Source organism: Pleurotus ostreatus (assembly GCF_014466165.1).
Source record: "Pleurotus ostreatus strain PC9 chromosome Unknown scaffold_1, whole genome shotgun sequence".
NCBI lineage: Eukaryota > Fungi > Basidiomycota > Agaricomycetes > Agaricales > Pleurotaceae > Pleurotus > Pleurotus ostreatus.
The window spans coordinates 483,739-502,948 of NW_023503156.1; the positions used below are offsets into that span (position 1 = coordinate 483,739).

At 50.8% G+C, this 19,210-nt stretch overlaps 7 protein-coding genes across 7 annotated transcripts; 3 read left to right on the forward strand and 4 right to left on the reverse strand.

The window, feature by feature from the left end:
- Positions 1-362: 362 nt before the first annotated feature.
- On the forward strand, positions 363-2,057 carry PC9H_000147 (uncharacterized protein; the record flags this gene model as incomplete). The annotated part of the gene is made up of 11 exons (XM_036769810.1): positions 363-450; positions 504-793; positions 847-894; positions 947-1,036; positions 1,084-1,154; positions 1,208-1,323; positions 1,379-1,442; positions 1,498-1,517; positions 1,576-1,722; positions 1,784-1,811; positions 1,874-2,057. 11 exons carry the CDS (start codon positions 363-365, stop codon positions 2,055-2,057), a joined length of 1,146 nt encoding a protein of 381 aa, XP_036635655.1.
- Positions 2,058-2,370: 313 nt separating this feature from the next.
- Positions 2,371-3,736, reverse strand: PC9H_000148 (uncharacterized protein; the record flags this gene model as incomplete). The annotated part of the gene is made up of 3 exons (XM_036769811.1): positions 2,371-2,661; positions 2,718-3,398; positions 3,587-3,736. The coding sequence occupies 3 exons, from the start codon at positions 3,734-3,736 to the stop codon at positions 2,371-2,373; spliced, it is 1,122 nt and encodes a 373-aa protein (XP_036635656.1).
- A 1,313-nt stretch (positions 3,737-5,049) lies between these two features.
- Positions 5,050-6,434, reverse strand: PC9H_000149 (uncharacterized protein; the record flags this gene model as incomplete). The annotated part of the gene is made up of 2 exons (XM_036769812.1): positions 5,050-6,181; positions 6,229-6,434. The coding sequence occupies 2 exons, from the start codon at positions 6,432-6,434 to the stop codon at positions 5,050-5,052; spliced, it is 1,338 nt and encodes a 445-aa protein (XP_036635657.1).
- A 734-nt stretch (positions 6,435-7,168) lies between these two features.
- On the forward strand, positions 7,169-9,005 carry PC9H_000150 (uncharacterized protein; the record flags this gene model as incomplete). The annotated part of the gene is made up of 8 exons (XM_036769813.1): positions 7,169-7,385; positions 7,436-7,502; positions 7,560-7,615; positions 7,687-7,854; positions 7,916-8,030; positions 8,086-8,253; positions 8,304-8,439; positions 8,490-9,005. 8 exons carry the CDS (start codon positions 7,169-7,171, stop codon positions 9,003-9,005), a joined length of 1,443 nt encoding a protein of 480 aa, XP_036635658.1.
- Positions 9,006-10,891: 1,886 nt separating this feature from the next.
- Positions 10,892-11,360, reverse strand: PC9H_000151 (uncharacterized protein; the record flags this gene model as incomplete). Its single annotated transcript, XM_036769814.1, has 3 exons — positions 10,892-10,945; positions 11,002-11,177; positions 11,231-11,360. The coding sequence occupies 3 exons, from the start codon at positions 11,358-11,360 to the stop codon at positions 10,892-10,894; spliced, it is 360 nt and encodes a 119-aa protein (XP_036635659.1).
- Positions 11,361-11,839: 479 nt separating this feature from the next.
- PC9H_000152 (uncharacterized protein) lies at positions 11,840-13,226 on the reverse strand (the record flags this gene model as incomplete). The annotated part of the gene is made up of 4 exons (XM_036769815.1): positions 11,840-11,896; positions 12,387-12,559; positions 12,611-12,742; positions 13,133-13,226. 4 exons carry the CDS (start codon positions 13,224-13,226, stop codon positions 11,840-11,842), a joined length of 456 nt encoding a protein of 151 aa, XP_036635660.1.
- Positions 13,227-16,019: 2,793 nt separating this feature from the next.
- PC9H_000153 (uncharacterized protein) lies at positions 16,020-18,973 on the forward strand (the record flags this gene model as incomplete). The annotated part of the gene is made up of 2 exons (XM_036769816.1): positions 16,020-16,064; positions 16,115-18,973. 2 exons carry the CDS (start codon positions 16,020-16,022, stop codon positions 18,971-18,973), a joined length of 2,904 nt encoding a protein of 967 aa, XP_036635661.1.
- Between the last annotated feature and the right edge of the window lie 237 nt (positions 18,974-19,210).

The following is a 19,210-nucleotide window of genomic DNA, read 5'->3' on the forward strand; positions in this document are numbered from 1 at the left end:
CCCAGCAGCACGGATGACTGAGTTTGAAGTCTTTGCACACCGTGCGCTGATCTATAATTATACGCTGAGACTGATGAAAGTATGAACGTATTTAGATCACTTTCGCTCAATATTGGAAAAGTATTGATCAGAATTTTTCTTATTTGGCAATTTCCGCTCAATACTTTCCTAATCAGTGCACGGTGTGTTGTTCGGAAAGAGATCTGAACTTTGCATAAACTCCGACAGCACCGCGATGCAGTCGGCCATATCACTTCTTCAGTGTTCACCGAGCTTCTATGTGGAGGTCGTACCTATATATACGGATGTGGAACTGGAGGTCTCTCCTCAGCATCTTCTTCAACTTTAAGTAATCCACCACGATGTGTTCGCTGAGTCCTACTGGTGCAGCTTCACCAGACCAACTTGATCCATGGGTATTCCCACCGGACACCAACGCCATCCCAGAAGGTCAGTTACTTGTCAACTCGCACACTGTTATGACCCTTACCAAGCGTGAGTAGATCAGTACGTCGACCTCGAAGTGCTGGATATCTCAGCCTTCAACGTTCCGGATGAATTGGTCCCAGGGCGCGCAAGCGATACACTTCTCGAATCTCATAAAGAACTTATCACTCGGGCATTTGAGGCATTTAGGACCATTGGCTTCGTTGCGATTAAGGGACATGGCTTGTCGCACGATGATATAAGGCATCAATTCAATATTGGAAAGTTGCTAAACTACGGAGTGTCTGAGGAAGAGAAGAGAACACTTCATGCGCAGATTTGGGAGGGAAGTTGGGCAGGATACAAGGTCAGTAAAGTTCTCTGCATTGCAGTTGAGGAAAGCCGCTGAATTCCTCCCAGCCCCAGGGCTATTATAACCGTCCTGATGGTGCCTTTGACTATGTCGAGGTGCGCATTGGCTGGCGAGGCTTGTACCTCATTTAACAGACCTTTCACGAAGCATTATGACTTGTATCCTTGGACGGCCCTACGATCACGGATGCCAAACATTGGTCAACGACTGCTCAAGGACATTCGCCAATTCATTGAGGTAAACTTTATTGCCTATTTTGATCACGGCTCTCACAACATGACAAGCACAATCACTTCATCATCCTACGCAAAATTCTGGCCATTTTATCGCTAGGATTGGGCCTAGAAATCGATACGTAAGTGCCATGGCTGTTCTTAATACATAGATACTAATGGCCATCACCCATAGGTTGTGGAAGATTCATCATCGGGGAGGTGTTCTTGACAAGGGTGTGTTGATTGATGCACCCGCAGATCACGTCAAATGGCAACATACCAAGGATCATTTGCGCTATGCCATGTATCGTCAGCCTGCGTCTGCTCGTCCTGGGTTATTGTCGTGGAATGACACCCGTTATAGATCCACCTACTGAGGAAGACCGAATAAAGAGGAAGTACCTTTGGGTCCCTGGTCATACCGACTTGTACGTTGATACTCCCCAAATCTCCTTTACACTTGGTTTATTGCAACTTCGTTAGGGGATCCGTGACTTTTCTATGTATGGGCCTCCGTTCTCATGAAGCTCCTCCGCCGGCTTTACTGACATTGTTATATAGACTCACAACCTATTGCTGGGTTACAAATCTTGACGGCTCCCGATGAATGGCGATATGTACGCCACTATCCTGATCATATCATTGTCGATCTCGGGGATTCCATCGAGTTCTTAACAGGAGGTATACTGAAAGCCTCACCTCATCGTGGTGCGTACCGTATCCAGGAGCCGTTGTTTGTTAATTGACCTGAAACCATATCCAACATCAGTAATTGAGCCGCCAGAAGACCAACGACAGTAGGCATTGACTGTGACACCTTGCCGGGTATCCATTGTCCTGATGGTACCAATGTATGTAGCCTCGATCGACTGGGGATATTTTATTTCGTCCCCTTCCTCGGCGACACTGTCCTCAAGCCAATCGATCACCCGTCGATTCACAAGTTCGGTATCAAAGACTTCTTTGAGGAATACTATGCATTGGGCGGACAGCCCATCACAGCCGAAGGTGTGCCGCCTTTGTTTTCCTCTCGCTACCCTTAGAAGACTGAGTGTCGGTATTGGGATAATACAGAGTGGTTAGTCGAAAGGTCGAAGCTGGTTGGTAAGAAACGCACCAAGAGAGAGAGAAAGGAACCGAGAGATGTTCTGGAGGACGTACATTTTAGGTACAATCCGAGTTCTTGATTCCGCCGATCTCACATGCTACTCAAGTCCAGCCATTATGCGCATGTATCAACATTTGTATGGGTGAGAGCTTTACAAATGCCAGGGAATATGAGATGTGTTGCCACAGCTGAGCATCCCGTTATATGTACATACGCCTCTCGACCTTCGTCACGTATCAGCTTACGACTCAAGCCCGGGCGTTGACACGGGAAGGAGCAGTGGCTCTGACGGGGGCTGCAGAAGAAGCCCTTGCCGCGGTTTCAGCAGTCGCAGTGACACGACCGCTAGCAGCGGAAGCGACTAGGGAGGATGCAGGCCTTTGTGAAACTGCGACAGCAGGGCGACTGCGGGAGGCTCCGAATGCACTAAGAAGTCCCTGAGCTGGGTTCGCAGCGTTGAGAGGGACGAATGGAGCATCCGGACCCGAACAAGCAGTCTCCGTGAAGCTAATCAACATCGTCGCCTTCGGGTTAGGCCACTAGAAAGAGGCAACAGGTGAGTCCATCGTCGCCAGTACTGATAAACAGAACTTACGAATGTGAGACCGTGTTCGGGAACTGGGCACGTAGGGCCAATGCTGCCATTGCCAGTAGGTCCACCTCCCAACCTGATGAAGCACTTCCCTCCGGAGCATGCTGGGACACCCTTGAAGACACCAGCCTGAGCCCCGTTAGTGTTGAATTTGATGTGTGTGCCCCCAGCGCCGTTGTCCACCCATCCAACAGCTCCCGTAGCATCCTCAGGTCGGCCCATCTGGTCCTGGAGAAGGAATGTACCATCCGTAGGCACTGCTTCTCCCAACGCGCAATCGGTGGTGCTACGGCAAACCTTGAAGGGGATGTCCTTGAAGAATCCATCCTTGGAATACGTTGGCGCAGCGTGGTCAGCACCGAGTTGGGTGCCGTCGGTGAATTTGAGGATGTAGCAGTGGCCATATTGAATACCGAGATCATCGTCGTCACCGCAAACGGGATCGGCGAGGTCCTTGCACGTGGGGCGGGGTGGGGGCGGGGCGCATTTGCCGTTCAACCAGATCATTCCGGCAGTGCAGCACCCGCCGGTCTTCGTGGCCTTGTCACCGACGAAAACCAAGCTCGGGGCGCAGCATCCTCCGAGGCCGGATGCCTTATCTTGCGACCAGTCTTGCCCCCTGTTGCAGCACCCTCCTACGAGAGTAGTTTGGTTGCCAGACCAGCTTTGGCCCGGAGAGCAGCACTTGGGATGTACTTAGCGGCAGAAGCACACCAGACTGAAGACAGCCTCACCTCTCCGATTTGAGCATTTTGGTCAAACCAAGTGACGGACCATGGAGCGATACAGCAGTTGACAGTCTTGTCTGGGTCGCCCTGTTTCGTCGTCGTCAGTTCTTCACTTGCTAGATTGCGATCGGGAGGATCACTTACAGGCAAGAGGAACGGTGTGGCATCTCCGAAGCAAGCCTGGGCGGCGTCTTTGGAGTGACCGATAGCAACGCCTTGAGCTTTGTCCACTGCGGCATTGGCAGTGACCGCTGCAAGGACGAAGGCAAGGAGAACTCGTGCGATGAAGGCCATTGCTAAAGTCTTGAAACCGTGGTACTGCTGAAAGCTGAGGACTGTTGGCTGAGGTATTCGGGCTCACATGCTCGTGCTTTAATAGAGAACGATGCAGCCAATGGACGTTCGACCGCCGATGGTCATTTCTGATTTCGACACCTGGATGGCAGTCTCGCGTACCAAATCTTTGATAGGGATGTTGGAAGCACAGCTAGCGAGTATTAACTCATTGATGGGTTTGTTGTCACTGTCCTTTCTGAGGGACCAGCGCATACCAGGCCATAGATGGACGCAACGAAAAAAGTAGAAGCAGCATGGGCGGCAAAAGTCTGACATAAATCGTAGTTGCTCACTATTCTTGATTATCGCTAGGCGGCAATGCAGCGGCTTTCGAGTTCAGAGCAGAGCTACTAGCTACAGGACCCACGGGCGCTTCAAAACGACGTCTTCCGTTCCGACTTCATGTCCAAGTTGTCATGTCGGCATCATAATACAATAGAGATTTCATCCACATCGACTGGGGCGAGAAGCACTGGAATGGAGAGTACAGCGGACTAGTCGTAGTATTGCCCGTGCCATTAAACGCCTGTCTAACGCGGGAGTGAATGGCTTTAGCGAGAGTTACGGTTAAGGCCGCAATCGAAGCCCAAGTAGCATGGCCTTGATATGAGCCGCATAAACGCTCAGGTGAGGAGGTTGGCGAAAGATGTCGGCGATAGGATCGGGCCGCTGAACGTTGGGTAGCCATCGTATTGGGGAATCTCGTTAAAGAATACAGTTGAGAGACATCTTGGTGCAGGATGCAGAACAGCATAGTCGGAACGAAACTTCACCCTGCAAGCGCCGGCGTAGTATGCTGGGGATTACGTCCAAAGAACCAGAATTGACCAGAAGCGCAATGCGGAACTCAACAGCCAATCGACGAGTTCCCCGCCAAAAGTGCAAGGTGTCCGCTTGCTGCTCACTGCCTAGTGACAATGCCCAAAACAAAATTGCGTCGCAAAGTTAGTAGAGCGTGTAGACGCTGGGAACCTTGAAAACTATGGAATTGCCAGCCGTTCGTGTCGACTTGTCATCAATCATCCGACGCGTCCATGATGAGCATTGTACCGTTTTGTCCAAGGCCCTCATGTGGGCTTGGATCTCGAGGAAAGAAATTTGGTTGGTTTCGGTGAAGTAGAAGGAGCAGAATTGCCTTAGTGCCAAGCGCAATTAATAGAGAAGTTTTATTCATACAATGGACACATAAGTAAGTATACTATTTAATTCAGTACATCTTGCAATTAGTTATTTCGATACAACAAAAGTTACAGAAGATGGAGTATCCTATCTCATGGAGAATCGGCGGCAGCAACAGCAGCGTCCAGCCTCGACTTGTACCCGATCGCTCTGACAAGAATTTCCTTGTATGTCAAGAGTTCTCCCCAAAGGCTTTTCCCAAAGTACCCAAGATATTCCAAGTTATCGCTAAGCGCATCCAGCCCAGAGACCGTACGCACAAGAACGTCGTCGTTGGCGTAATTGGTCATTGAAATATCTGCGATTTCCTTGGCGATGGAGAGCGTCAAGCGATCGGCGTCAATAAGACTGCTGCAGCTCCCGTTGAACGAGGCAGTCATGGCCAAGGGGAGGCCGAGAAGGCTTTCTGCGCTGGAATTGGCGTCCTCGGCGATGGGGGACGACGAGTCAAACAAGCTCAAGAGAGTGGAGCGTTTCCTTAGAGGCGCGTGTTGGTACATGCTTAGGCCTGGTGTAAGGCTGCCAGATTCACTCCGCTGAGCGATTGATGAAGAGCAGACGGGGATGGCGACTGGCAAGGGGTGCATGAGATCCCTGATCCATTCGGGGATGATCTTGCGGAATAACGCAGCCTGGTTTTTGGTGTGGAGGTAGACCACGAGTTCGTGGAAAGTATACAAGTGGGGCACGCATAATAAGACGCGCGGGAGCTCCTTGTGCAGCCGATGAGGAAGAATGCGAGCTGGAACTTCGCTTAGAGAGCGATTCGGAGGGCTGAGGTTAGGGACATTGAGGACGAATAAAAGATCGTTTATAGGAAGCTCCAAAGAATCCGGAACGCTTTCGCGTTGACTATTGCGGGCTCTACTAGCTGTTCGTTGAAGGGGCCCCTGGTGAACGACGAGGATATGAGTTGGCCCGAGGGGGCGGGGGGAGATGACTTTTTCGGTGGAGCTCAAACGAAGGTCGCCCCAGATATCGAACGTGATTCCTTCGGGAGAGACGTTGATATTGAGCTTGTTGTCGATGCTATTCATGAATGAGCCTAAATCGCCAGCCGAACAAACGCGTCGAACAATCTGCACGTCGTCCTCGGGAGCTTCGTTCTCGTCTTGAATTTGGTTTCCATTGGCAAGAGGGGCCTTGTCAAGGAACCTCGAGGTTCTAGCAGTACGGTCCCGGTATCTCGTTCCTTGGCGTCGTTTCGTCGTGGTCAACCAATGGCTATGGAAATCAATACGGGGAACTGCCGGTAGAAGCGATTCTCTCACCCGTATGCGTCATTCATGTGTATCTTCAGCGTTTGTCTAATCTCTTCGACATTCTTCCCGCTAGTAAAGAGGGCCTCGCGATCCGGCGCGATGTCGAGTAGAGTTTGGGCGATAATGGGGCGTTCTGGCGGGATGGACGACTCCGCAGGCTTGCCCAGGCTAGGGAGGAGCAAGAGTGTCGGAAGATGTGTTCGTGTCGCAGACATTGGTAGAAGTAGTGAAAAGTCGTTGAAGGAGTGTGCTGATATATAGTGAATGGGGTAGTGGACACAGTCCGAGAAAAGGAGTGGCTAATATAAGGACCAGGTAAGGAGGATAAATACGCTAGCCATCTATGCTGTGGTGGATCAATTTATACCACAATGAGCCACTCGTCAATTGACACACCATTGTGCACCGGTTGGGCCACAGTCAAAGACGTGCTTGATCAAAGGGCAAAGAAGCAGGGCCGAGATGAGATAATGTGTGGCCCCTAGGCGCGGGAGGTCGCCAGTGCATTTCTGTAGGAAGATACACCGGACAGTCGATGAGTTGATATGTCGTGGACTGATAAAACCATGTCCGTAGAAGCCCGTCGTCGTGGACGCGTTCCGACGCGTTTCGGGCAATCGTCGGGCGATTCGTAAACCGTGAGAAGTCTGAACCACGTGTGATTACCTAACGGTGCGCCACCGTAACCAAAAACGCCTAATCGCCCCTGAGCAAATGAAGCTACACAGATCTATATGAGATCTGGCCCTCTGGAGGCTGCCATAGTGCAGTCGCGGGGGGCGAATTACGGACTTGGCTGACCTTGGCCGGCGGGGAAAACAGACCGCCACAAATGTGTTGATCTCTTCATCTCTCTTCCTCTCGACCCGTCTCGTTCATGAGCCTTTAGGAACGTTTAAGAGTCCCCTTCGTCTTCGACCTTCAACTTGTAATTCAGCATTCGCCCAGCATGCTGCCCACACTCGCTACCAGCAACACATTCTTTCGCGTTCTAGCCATCTTCAACCTTTTTGCTTCCCTTACCTCTGTACACGCTGCAACATCCTATGCGAACGATTTCGTCGACCCCGACTATATTTTGGCGAAGGATTACGGCTCCAGTGGTAGCCCAGCCAAATTAACTATCGCTGGTTGGGCCAGGGAGCTCGCTGCGAAGGGTCCTTGGAGTGAGTCCCAACTTTTCAATATTGGGACATAACTAATGACTCCTAATCAGCCGTTACCAACAAGACAGCCACCCCTCCTACGGGCGACAAACGCACCTACATGAGTTGGGCCCCTTAGTGCGTGTGTTTCATATTTCAGCGCCCACCGTCGTTTCCTGACACTACATTCGAAAGTTGGTGGCCGGACTGCAGCCAGGCCGGAAACACAACCGCGCTGTCCGATGAACAAGGTCAGTTAGATCCGAACTCGTTTCCTCTTATCGTATACTCACCAACAGTGCCTTGTGTCCCATGGTGATAGTGTGGACTACGTGTCGCTATATCTCCCGTGACGGTATATTCAACCCGGATGCCCGGCTCGTGGTGAACGATGTCGGCGCGTTCCAAGACCTCTCTGACGCCGTCCTGTACAATGCCATCTCATGGGCACTCAGCAATGCGACTAGTAATGAGTACTCGAAGAATGTTGGTGAGTTCTATTAATTATCCATCGATCGAGAATGGAATTTAGTAACCGATGCTTCTCACAGTAAATTTCGTTAATACCTGGTTCCTTGATGAAACAACCGGCATGCTTCCGAACCTCGATTACGCACAGCAAATTCGTGGCCCGGGTGATCCTAAAGGATCGCACACCGGTGTCCTGTAAGTCAACGTCATAATCAGTTTTCGCGACTGGACCTCATTGTTTGATTGCTAGGGACCTGAAGGGGATGTCCAAAATTGTCTCTGGAATCCTCATCCTCCGTAAGGGCAATTGCCCGGACTGGACTTCCGAGTTGGACGCACGAATGGACGATTGGAGCAAACGCTACATTACCTGGTTGGAAACTGCTGACCTTGCCATAGAAGAGGCCCTTTCCACCAAGTAGGTTCCTTGTTTGCGTGTCTTCTTGCTCGTGCTGACCAAGTCCGAAGTAACCATGGATCCTTCTACTACAATCAGCTCGCGGCTCTATATCTCCTTGTCAATAATAACCCTGCAGCAAGAAATGTCACGGATACCTTCTTCCGTGGCATCTATATGAACCAGATTGAAGCCAACGGGGAACAGGTCAGTCATTTTCATTTCTTGGGAGGGGATTTCGCTTACCTGCCTCGCAGCCTCTGGAAGCTGCCCGCACGCGCCCGTACCACTACCGAGCTTACAATCTCGCTGCCATGATCACGAACGCCCGCATCGGCATATACGCTGCCCCCGACGCGCCTTCGCCCTTTCAGTTCAAGACTTCGCAAGGCGCGACCATTCAATCCGCCCTCGACTTCGCCATTACGTTCAAGGCTTCGGATTCCAAAGAAGACAACTACGCGTCGGAGCTCAACCCGAACGTCGCCGCCGTTGCTGCAGAATACGGCGATCCAGATGGCAAATATGCTGGATATCTCAAAGTGAACGAGCCCGACTACCCTGCTGAAGCATGGTTCTTGTGGAATCAGCCGTTGAGCGACTCTGGGCTGTCCGCGCAGGCTAGCATGTCCGGTGTTGCTTCAGGGCCGGAGCCTACCACCTCGACCAGACCGTCCACAGGCGCTAGTGATAACGGTGGTGTCAGTGTTCGCAACGGTGGTGTAGCTGCCATCCTCCTTGGTTTCCTCAGTGCATCTATTGCCCTGTGGTGATCTTCATATACCACTTCCTTCGCATCTATCATTATTTCCGTCCTCCTCTGTGGTTGATCTGCAAATCTATTATGCTCATATGATTCATGTCTTGTGTAGAAAACCAAGTAAGCATACCTGGATTCTGTTTTGACGATAAGTAGGATTGCTCAAATCCAAGCCTTCACATATTTACTTTCCCTCTCCGTTCGACCATTCTTTCGCACCTTGCAAGGCTCTTCGCGACATATAGTTCTTTAACCGTAATACTCACACTGTTTCGCTCACCTGGGAATGCCTGGACTCCTTCCCCGTGAGTTCGCACTTCAGGATCGAAGATGGATGGGATGGGATGGTGTGAGGTCTGGGAGGCATTCCTTCGGAAATGTAAACATCACCATCCAACGTCATGTGACGAACGGAACGGAGAGGCAATGCTGGTCGCGCAAGCTTGTAAAGAATTGTCTTTATTCATTGATGGTGCTAAGTATTGTAGATACTTAGCGATATCTCGAAGAGCGTGTGGTGTTAGCAAGTACGTAGCCTCACGGCCCTCAGATTTGGATATAATGTTTCCCCACCCACATGTACAATTGAATTCATCTCACCCCGCGTCCCCCTTGCTCGCAGCATACGCTTCATCGTCTCGCCATTGTCCTAGCTGGTTTTGGGAGAGCAGCTACGTGCACACTGCACAAGCTAGGACATATATCGCAGTAGTGACGCATATGCCAAGGCGCCGTATGGTGGCTTGAACGAAATCCCTGGTATGAAGGACAAAAATTCAATGGTTACGATGGCCCGACAACTATTTGTTCAGACGTCCTCATACCCAGGCACTAATTGATGTTGCTCCTACCATCAAACCCGACGATACGAACTTCAATGTCACGGTCTATATTGTTTAGCCTTTTCCTATCCATCGTTTGAGCTATCCTGAATGATGGAGGTATCTCGTTGACGCACATTGAAGGCCCGTGCTCTAAGACTCCTATGTGATCCCCCATAGCTCCGCGATGCTTGTAGGAGAAGGCGGCCATACATAGCGAGGGACGCGATGGCTTGGGATCTGATCGATGATCACTCAAGGCAACCTCTAGGCGTTTGGGCGGGGCATTTCGAAGACAATCCGGGCTTTCTCACCACGCTCAAGCTCGTCGGTGTAGAGGTATATGGTATGTGACGGTCAACTTGATCGCAAAAGTATTGAGTAAGCTTCATTTGATTGCAGATAATAACGTGCTTTGTCAAAGGACGCACACACGAAGGCCATCGTCCAAGCGATATTTAGCAGAACACCAGCGATTATAGCATATGCAGCTCGTCGCATAACTTCAGAATATTCAGTCTCCTCACCAACATGAAATCGCGGGGCGCAGAAACCGCTGCTGAGTGGGCTGTGCGACCCCTTGCCAAGCCGAGAAAACACTACAGAATCGAATGGTCATAAAAGCCCTTTCGTCGACATCCGCGAGGTATGACAATCTGTCTCATCGGAAATGGCGAAGGTCGGGGAATCTACACAAAGGACGAGGCTCATTACCGACCCTGTTGTCGTTATCAAGCCAGAGGTTATTAGCGGTTCAGCGAGTTCGTGAGTTCTTTGTCTAGTATCTCAATGTACTACATGAAACTTATTGATTGACCTATTTTGTCTCGTTGCTTTGGATGTCGAACTAGAGTCTTCTGCGGGGAGAGACGGACCTGTGCAGGGCCAAACAGCTGCTCGACAACACTTAGCCCACATCGCGTACGGCAAGCCACAATCACCATACATATATCCGAGTTTGATTCTTGAATACTAAAGGTTTGCGTACAGATCCTGGGCGCAACATCGCGATATCCACGACTACGAGCTAACTACATATTTCCAGTTATATTTATCTCTTGATCGTTACGTCGACGAACTACCTGGAAGTAGTGCCAGCAGTGTCAGGGCCAGCTGTGTCATTTGATGTTGGCTTGGGTTCTGAGGTTAGTTTATTCGGAAATAGGGTTCGCAGACATCATAACTTACTGTTTTCTTAACCTTTCTCAAACAGAGCCTACTTTGCAATTGAAGATTTCTAGTCTTCAGGGCGTCAAATGTATCTCGAAGCTCCAGCAATTGACCAAAGGCTGCCTTAGCAGCTGCTTCAGGTAAGTCCCCTGATACACTGTTCTTGATAAGAGCTAACTGAGCTTCGGGATCGTCTATATCGTTCAAATTGAGTGAATTTGTGATAAAACAATAATAGTGTTGATACCGTCAGTCATGTGGATTCTCTTGTTGTTGTTGCCCCTGCCACCGTTGATGCCTGCCGTTATGCGTTTGTCGTACTCGTCGCCGCCCACAACATTTTCAAACCCTTCAGGCCGGATCATTGTGTTGGACATGTTAGTGTTCGTGGTAATCCAATCACTAGCAGTCCGCGTCAAAAGCAAGCGTAAGCAGTGCATAACTTGTAGACCGGCTTTTGGCTCACCGTTGTATACAGTTCAAGTGTCGGTAGTGGTAGGTTGTTATTCTCATGTCCTTCCGAAATGTGATTTATATATCTGCGCGCCCCCAACTCTAACGCCTTATTGACCTTGTCACCATATCCAGTGTGTCATGCGGGGAAACATGAGGCGTGAGGCATTGAGGCATTGAGGCCTGAAATCAAAGAACCGTACAATGGCCCCAACTGCAAAGTACCGTATGAGGGTTCCTTTACGATATCTACGCACTCTATCGCCGGATCTGGAAGCTTAAAGAAGTAACGAAGGCTTGAGAATTGGGGCACGATGCCCATAGCCACTCTTGTGCCTGATGATTCCAAGACTCGGAAATGAAGCGATCTATCATCGTTAGTCTCGTAAGACCCCTGACCAGGTTACAGCGAGGTTAATAATAATTGCTGTTGAAGATTCAGCGCCCGCCATGCCTGGGCCTGCATTCAAGTTAGTATAGATGACAGCACTACGGCCAGGACTTGGCCAAGGCTTCAGTACAGTTGAGACCAATCGCGTTCGAGGCTGAGCCAATCTCACTGGTGCGTCGGGACTCGGACGACGAACGCACAACTGTGTACGTCTTGTCTTGTGTCTTGTCAGCCTCAATGTGTCACTTGCACAAGTCGCAATTCTTTGAACTTCTCTTGTGATACGGCAATGTGTCCTTTGCGTGTTCTAAGTATGAGGCCTGAGGTATTCGACTAGAAACCAAGTCCGTTGCTTGCTTGCTTGAGTAACATGATTGGACCGCAGAGACTGTTCGGTGAGAATTCAAATTTGGACACTACCACACACGCATGGTACACTAGTAGGACACAAGAAACCCAAACCTAACCCCTTTGAATGTCACTCGCCAGACGCTTCTGCTCTTCAAGCAATCTTAGTGATGATGAGTATCCTGCAATAATCCTATTCAGACGGACTCACGGGGTCGAAGCCGTATTTGGCTGTCAAGTCTTGCAATAAGCCTTCGGTTAGTTCTTTTGCCTTGTCGATTTTATCAAGCATCTGATCGAGTTCTCCGGAGACCTGCCATCGAAGCGCCACAGGCATTGCACCGACCATCCCTTCGTACTTCGCCAAAATCGCTGACATGTTCGCTGAAATTATTTTGATTAATCGGTGAACAGGGCAGACCATGCTATCCGTACCTTTGGGCATGGTGATCTCCTGATTAATGTTTCCTCTTCCACCATTGGTGCCCCCGCAGATTTCGCCAAACTTATCGCCAACCCAATACTTAGAGCCACTACTGATTTCCAGCTTGAAAGTATCCTCAGAACCTGGGCAAGGAGCGGTTTGAGAAGGTGCTGAGTGCATATCTTTATTGACACCTACCAGGCTGTTGCATATTGGCTCAAATGGTTGATGTGCTGATTGCTTTGTGGGAGAGAATTGTCTACAGAAGGAACTGATACAATGTATGTTATAAGGACTGGTTATCAAAAGGGTGGCTTGTGGATGCGTGTGAGTACGTCTTGCACATCCACCGATCAGCGTAAACTGTATGTAATGGCATTCCTAAAACAATGACAGTGGCAGATATAGGCGTTCATGTATCAACCTTCGAAATACATGTGTACAACGATACGTTAACATGCTGTCTATGGAAACTTAAAAGAACTGAAGAAATCAACTGAAACGAACTAGATATAGATAATATAACGACTCACATGAAAGATAACAGTTTGGGTAGAACGAGAGGTGGAGGACCTTCGTCCGGCAGACCTTGATGAGGTAGTTTAGAGTAGATCTACTGGGGGCCATGCATTCAATGTGGGTTACATGGAGAGCAAGCAATGCAAATACGACACACCTTTTGATTCTAACGGATTAGCCTCCCTACAATTACCCTACAATTGGTGATTGTCCTAAAAGCATGTAGAGCTTATTGGCCACCGATGGGAAGGACAAGCGAACCACCAGCCTTACCTTCATTGCGTGGGGTCCCTTGGCGTCTACTACATATACGACAGCAGAAATGATAAGCCGGACAGCCATGTGGTAGCAGTCTGATGTTGGTGCAACCTAACCCCCATTACGTGGTGCATGAGCCTTGCGGGTTATACAGGAGTCATATTGGAATGCTCGTGCGTAGTCAGAACAGATACGAAACAAACAGCGGTTCGGCACATGAGCATGGGGCGCCTAGATAGTAGTGTTCAAGGTTGTGGTTGGGAAAGCCCGTGGCTTCCAAACCCACACTGGGCGAGTTCTTACCGTTCTGCAAGGTCAAACGACCAGTGCGGCTATACAGTGGCGATTGGAGCAGTTCATTGCCGCGAGTAGGTGAACTCTGAAGAAAGAGGAAGTTCATAAAAATAGCCTCAGGATTTGACGCCCTCACACCTTCTGTAACATCAGGTAAAACATTTCTTCCTGGAAGCAAGCAAAGTTTGTCGCATCTTGATTTAACAGCAGTCATTATTAGCACGGTGCACTTGTTCGCCCATACACTCCTGCCATCTGGGGTTTTTACCTTGCTAGTCACCTTCTGTGGCGCAGAATGCACTTTCACTTTTTCGCGAGTCGCGGGTTCACTGTCATATCTAGGCGCTTTAACAGTAAGTACTTGCCTTCCATTGATAATCGATTATCATGCTTCATCGCGCGTTCGCTAGGGGTCTTGAGTCCGTCATACTCCTGAGTATCCCTTTCATCCCCACCCTCTGCCTCATCCACTGCTTTTGTACTATCCGATATCATAATATTGAGCACGAAGTACCCTTTCTTGGGGGCGACGACGACGTAGAGTTAGGAACCATTTGTTCCGGCTGGAACATCTGAGCGCGTATGCAGCTTAGCCGTCCTTGACGAGTTGTACGCCGTGAGTCCAAGTTATCAAAGAATGCTTGGTCGGGTTGCTCGAAGTCGACGAACCCTGGAACGAAGTTTAGGCTTCGTTGGATACTAACTAAGTAGAGCCCGTCAGGGACCGTTGGAAGGGTGTATCTTGCTCAGCCTGAGCGTTTTGGGGGACTGTGAAGGAGTCGTGTTGTTATGATTATCGTTGGACTGTCGATGGTACTTAGAACTGTTCAGAATCAAAGAAGTGACTGAATGGTGACCGTGAGACAGTTGTGGATTACAACAGGTTCAACTTTCTAAATGTGCATCGTCGTCCCTCGCCGAGTCGACTCATTCTCTGACTCTCAGGTCTGGGGAAGATATTTTTCGCGTGCATGAGAGGTGGAGGAGGTATGTATCATTCATGGATACTTCAGGCCTCTATGTCAAGGACAGGATGCTGCATCGGTTATTCGGCCTGTGACACCAAAGTTCACTGAAAGTTTTCGGACTTCGTCTTCACAGAAAGGTATCCTACCGCAAGCCCAATTGCTCTTCAATATTCGGGTTTAAGTGCTACCCCATCCCTCCACGCAACCGACGCTCTTCCTATCGATATCCCAAACGGCATGTTCATTCTCGATGCACACGAATCGACTCGAGAACTTGGGTACTGGGGGACATTCGAATTTGGGGACACTCGGAGAATCCCTGAAGGTGCTGTAGCCAGACGGGGAGAATTTACCTTCCCTTTTCATATGTCGCTAACTCACCTCGTTGTACTCATTCAAAATAACACACGCCGGAAACGCTAAGGCCTGAGTATATTGCTCATCCGTCTGTCGTCAGGCAGTGATGCGTGTAGCATATTTGTGGTCACTCATCTACATCTTCCCCGCTTGCGATATCTATCGGAGGTTAGAAACGCTGTGAGGACGCAACATACGCAACGATCGCACGTTCAACCTGAAGCGCAGCGTTCAGCCATCACCTTGTAGACGTCCAAGGGGGTCTCGCGGAACACCGAAGCCATAGGCCGCCGACTACAAGGCTCCTCCCTTCGACTGTCAGCAAATATAATCTGTCAGGGAGAGCATGGCGCAGTTATCATATCTCTGCGGAGCGTATCTTCGCGCCGCGCACCTGACATTCCTTGATCATCTGCACCGTCTCTACGGGCATTAGCTCTGAAGACAATTGCCCGCACTCGCTCAGAACATCCCCCCAATAGTACAGTTGTATCTACAATGATTCATTACCACTCGTACTTATGATACGTGACAGAACAGTCTGTCGGAATGGAAAATGTCCCTTTGAAGTTTGAAGGTCGAATCTAATTCCTTCTCCCTCGCGTCAAAGCTGTGCCCGCGCTTGCGTGGCTGTCTCGAAATATGTCCTTCCTCGTTAACCCAGAGCAGCGGGAACATTCATCTTCGGCACGCTCGCTTCAAAAAGGGCTTGCGATATAGCCTATGATGAGAACTCGGGGAAGGCGGAGGACGACGGTCGACTCTCGAAGCATCCCATACTCGGCACTCGGCACCACTAAGTTGTTATCCTTCCCCTCTGGATCCCCTAAGCTTGTGCACGTGACGAAGACGCTTCTAAACCATCCAGAAGCTTTCAGAGTTGCGGCACAACGAGCGGGAACGGCGAGCCCGTTGACCAGGCGACATTCAGCGATTTGTGGCTGTCTGATCCTCCTTTGAACCCGACTTTGGAGGTCCATCATCAATACCGATGGCGGGGGCGTCGCATAGGCCGACTAACAGTATGCCCAACCTCCAGCCCCCTGCGCCTCCGCGACGGATGACCATGGTGAGTGAGCTTTTCGTCTCTAACCTGTTGAAATTATAAATCAGTTTTAGCCCTCTTCTTCACCTCGCCCACCATCACCTCTACGGAATGGCTTTGTTTACGACACTTCGACGGGGATTGACCCAGACGTTCAATCTGACTCGGGCTCAGAAGATGACGGCTCAGACGATTCTGACGGGTATCATAGACCCCGTGGCGGACGCCGAGGGTCGCGTAGCCCTTCTCCTTCCGCATCTGTAACCCAACTAGCCGCGAATCTGGCTCATCGCGTAGGATCGCTTGTTTCGTCGACAATGACCCCACGATCGCCCTCTGCATCTTCTGCCCAGCTCCAGTTTCCCAATCCACCATCTCATCACCCAGGGCTGAGCGCAGCAGAGATCGAGTCCGAAGCGGAACGGGAGCGGGACAGGACAAGGCGTGAAGCTGAAAGGATTTTGACAGCAGAGGCAGAGGAGAGAAAGCGCGTGGAAGAACGCGTTCTAGCCTTGCTGCACAAAACAAATGCCACGAACACTCTTCCCCCACCCCCTGCTCGATCCCAGACTCTGCCCCCGTCGCCTACCCCGTCGCAGAAGGAGGGGCTCGGCGGATGGTGGCAAGCTGCTAAGAACAAGCTGACTCCGACTAAGGAACCTCTCACACCAGCCCAACAAGTTATTCAGGAAGCCAAATCTAGAGAGAAAGAGGAGCGGAAACGCGCGAAAGAGCGAGAGAAGGAAGGTGGTGGTTACTCTAGCGAATCTAAAGGGAAGGAACGAGAGTGGCCGACGAATCCGAACACCAAATACTCTGATCCAATCTTGCTGAAGTTGAATACTCCCCAGATACCAAGGAAGCCCCCACCTCAAGCACCGTCGCCTTCTTCTCCTACGCCTTCCAGAGGCATGTTTGGTTCGTCCCCACAGCCTACATCAGATGCCCTTCTTCCTCCGCTGTCCGCATCGCCCAAGCTTATGTCCCCTTCGACATCGCCCAGGCCGCATGCTTCTCCGTCTGTCCCTTCTCTCTCTTCCAACCTTGCCTCGCCGAATCTTCTTGCTTCTCCGGCCAACAAGACTAGCGCCGCAAACTCTCCAACGTCCCGCCAGCCGACTCCATTGCCTATATACGCTACGTTCACTCCTTCGGGTACACTTGACGTACCGTCTACAGTGCTCGCCATTGCACGCCGGTTTGAAAAACTGGAAAGATGGACGGTAGGCCACGTCCGGGCCCTAGAAGAGCGCATGGGTGATGTTGAAGCCTGGTTAGTCGAGAAGGAAAATGCGAAGGAAGCAGAACAGAAAGAAAAGGAGCAGGCTAATGGTAGCAACCAACCCAACGGAGGCGACCAAAGTAAGGTTCAAGAAGAGATGAATGGCGTACGGGAAGAGTTGGGAGAGCTCCAAAGCAGATTCTCTATGCTAGGTAGGGAAGTTGCCAAACTTGCGATGGCTATGCCTTCAGACATGGACTCGCCGCCTCGACCTCCTCCACAGCAACGACAGCCTCCTCCGGTTGCCGCAGCTTCTCCTCAACCCTCTGAGCCTCCTATGCTGCCTGATTTCACGTTAGGCACTCTTGGGGATCTCAGCCTCACGCCATCTAGGGGAGAGAAGCGTGACAGTCAGTGGGGCGACCTTCCTATCTCCTCTGTGCCCTCGAAGATGCCTGTCCAGGTCCGTGACACGCCGCGAAAAGCCAGCGAACAAGGTATAGTTTCAGAAAGCGAGGACGAATTTGGCGACCAGGTGTCAGTAGACGCGCCTTCTACGAGTCGATCACTAGAACGCCAAACCGAGGAAGCTTCGGCTTCTCGAGACGTACGCGAAGCCGCCACAAGAGAGGAGCAGGCGATCAAAGAAGAGGAAGCCATCTTAGATTTGGGTGTTGGCATGTCCCCAATGACCTCACCGCTTGCAACTCCCCACAGGCGCGTTCCGTCGTTGACTGCTCGGGAGTCTACCTCTCCTCCTTTGGCATCTCGCACCACACGGGGTGCAGCTATATCTAAACGGGCGAGTGGTACCCGTCTGCCTTACCCTTCGGGCGACTATGCACCCCTACCACCGGGTACTGAACTCGCCGTATCTCCATCGTCCACCGGCGCAACCTCGCCAGATCCCGACAGGCGCAACTCAGCCATCTCGGGATTGCCTTCCATGCCATCCTCGCCGCCTTTCGGAGCTCCCACCCGCGTCCTTAGTCCTGGTCCCATGCCTGGCTCTCGCACCAATGTCAAGATAGGAAACCTTAATAGACCGCTACCCGCGCCGACAGCTTCTTCGCAAAGCCAGCGGCTCGTCAGTCCGCGTCCTAGTCCTAGTCCTAGTGTCAGTCCTACTCCCAGGAAAAGATACACGGTCGCGTTAGGAGAACCGATCACTAGAGGCAGCGCGATGCTTTCGGAGAGCGACAACGACGCAAACGAGGGTGGTAGCGAAGCGGAAAGCGAGGACGACACTTTCGCGGACGAGACGATCGGGAAGAAAGGCTCCGCCAGGATAGCTTCCTCGCTACTCAAAGACGCCAGTTCTTCCACAGCGTCCTTGAATTCCCTGCCCCCAGAGTCTGGGTTCCCGCCGGCAACGGGTCTGACGAGACAAAAGCATGTGTCTCCGCGGAGCAACGACTTCTCGAGCAACGCTTCTCAAGGCCACAAGCCCCGCGCTCAGTCCATCTATGGGTTATCATCGGTTTATCAGACTGCGCCGCCCAAACCCGTTGCACCTCTCAATCCTGGACGCTTGAGGTCCTCGCGGTCCACTGATAAGTTCGCTGGAAACGGTAGTGGTCCTGAAGGGAAGTTCGTTGATCCCCTGTTATTGCGGAGACAAGAGAAAGCCAAAACGAAGGAGATCGCGATGCCGAAGCCAATTGGGAAGGTCCCTATTGGTGATCTAGTTGCATTTTTTGACAAGAGTTGATTGAATGGCTGAATGGCTGCCACATCTAATGGTCATGATCAGCGTGGACGATATATTTCATGTAAGCTAATATAACAATACGTATACCCTCTCGAGTTCGTTCACCTATATCTTGTCATTTTTTACCGTCTGTTACTTCAACTAATGGAACCATTGTACTGAGTCAATGGGAGGCGAAGCAACAATCAGAGTACTATCATGCAAGCTCGTAAATTACCAAGGGTATACAATTGGTGT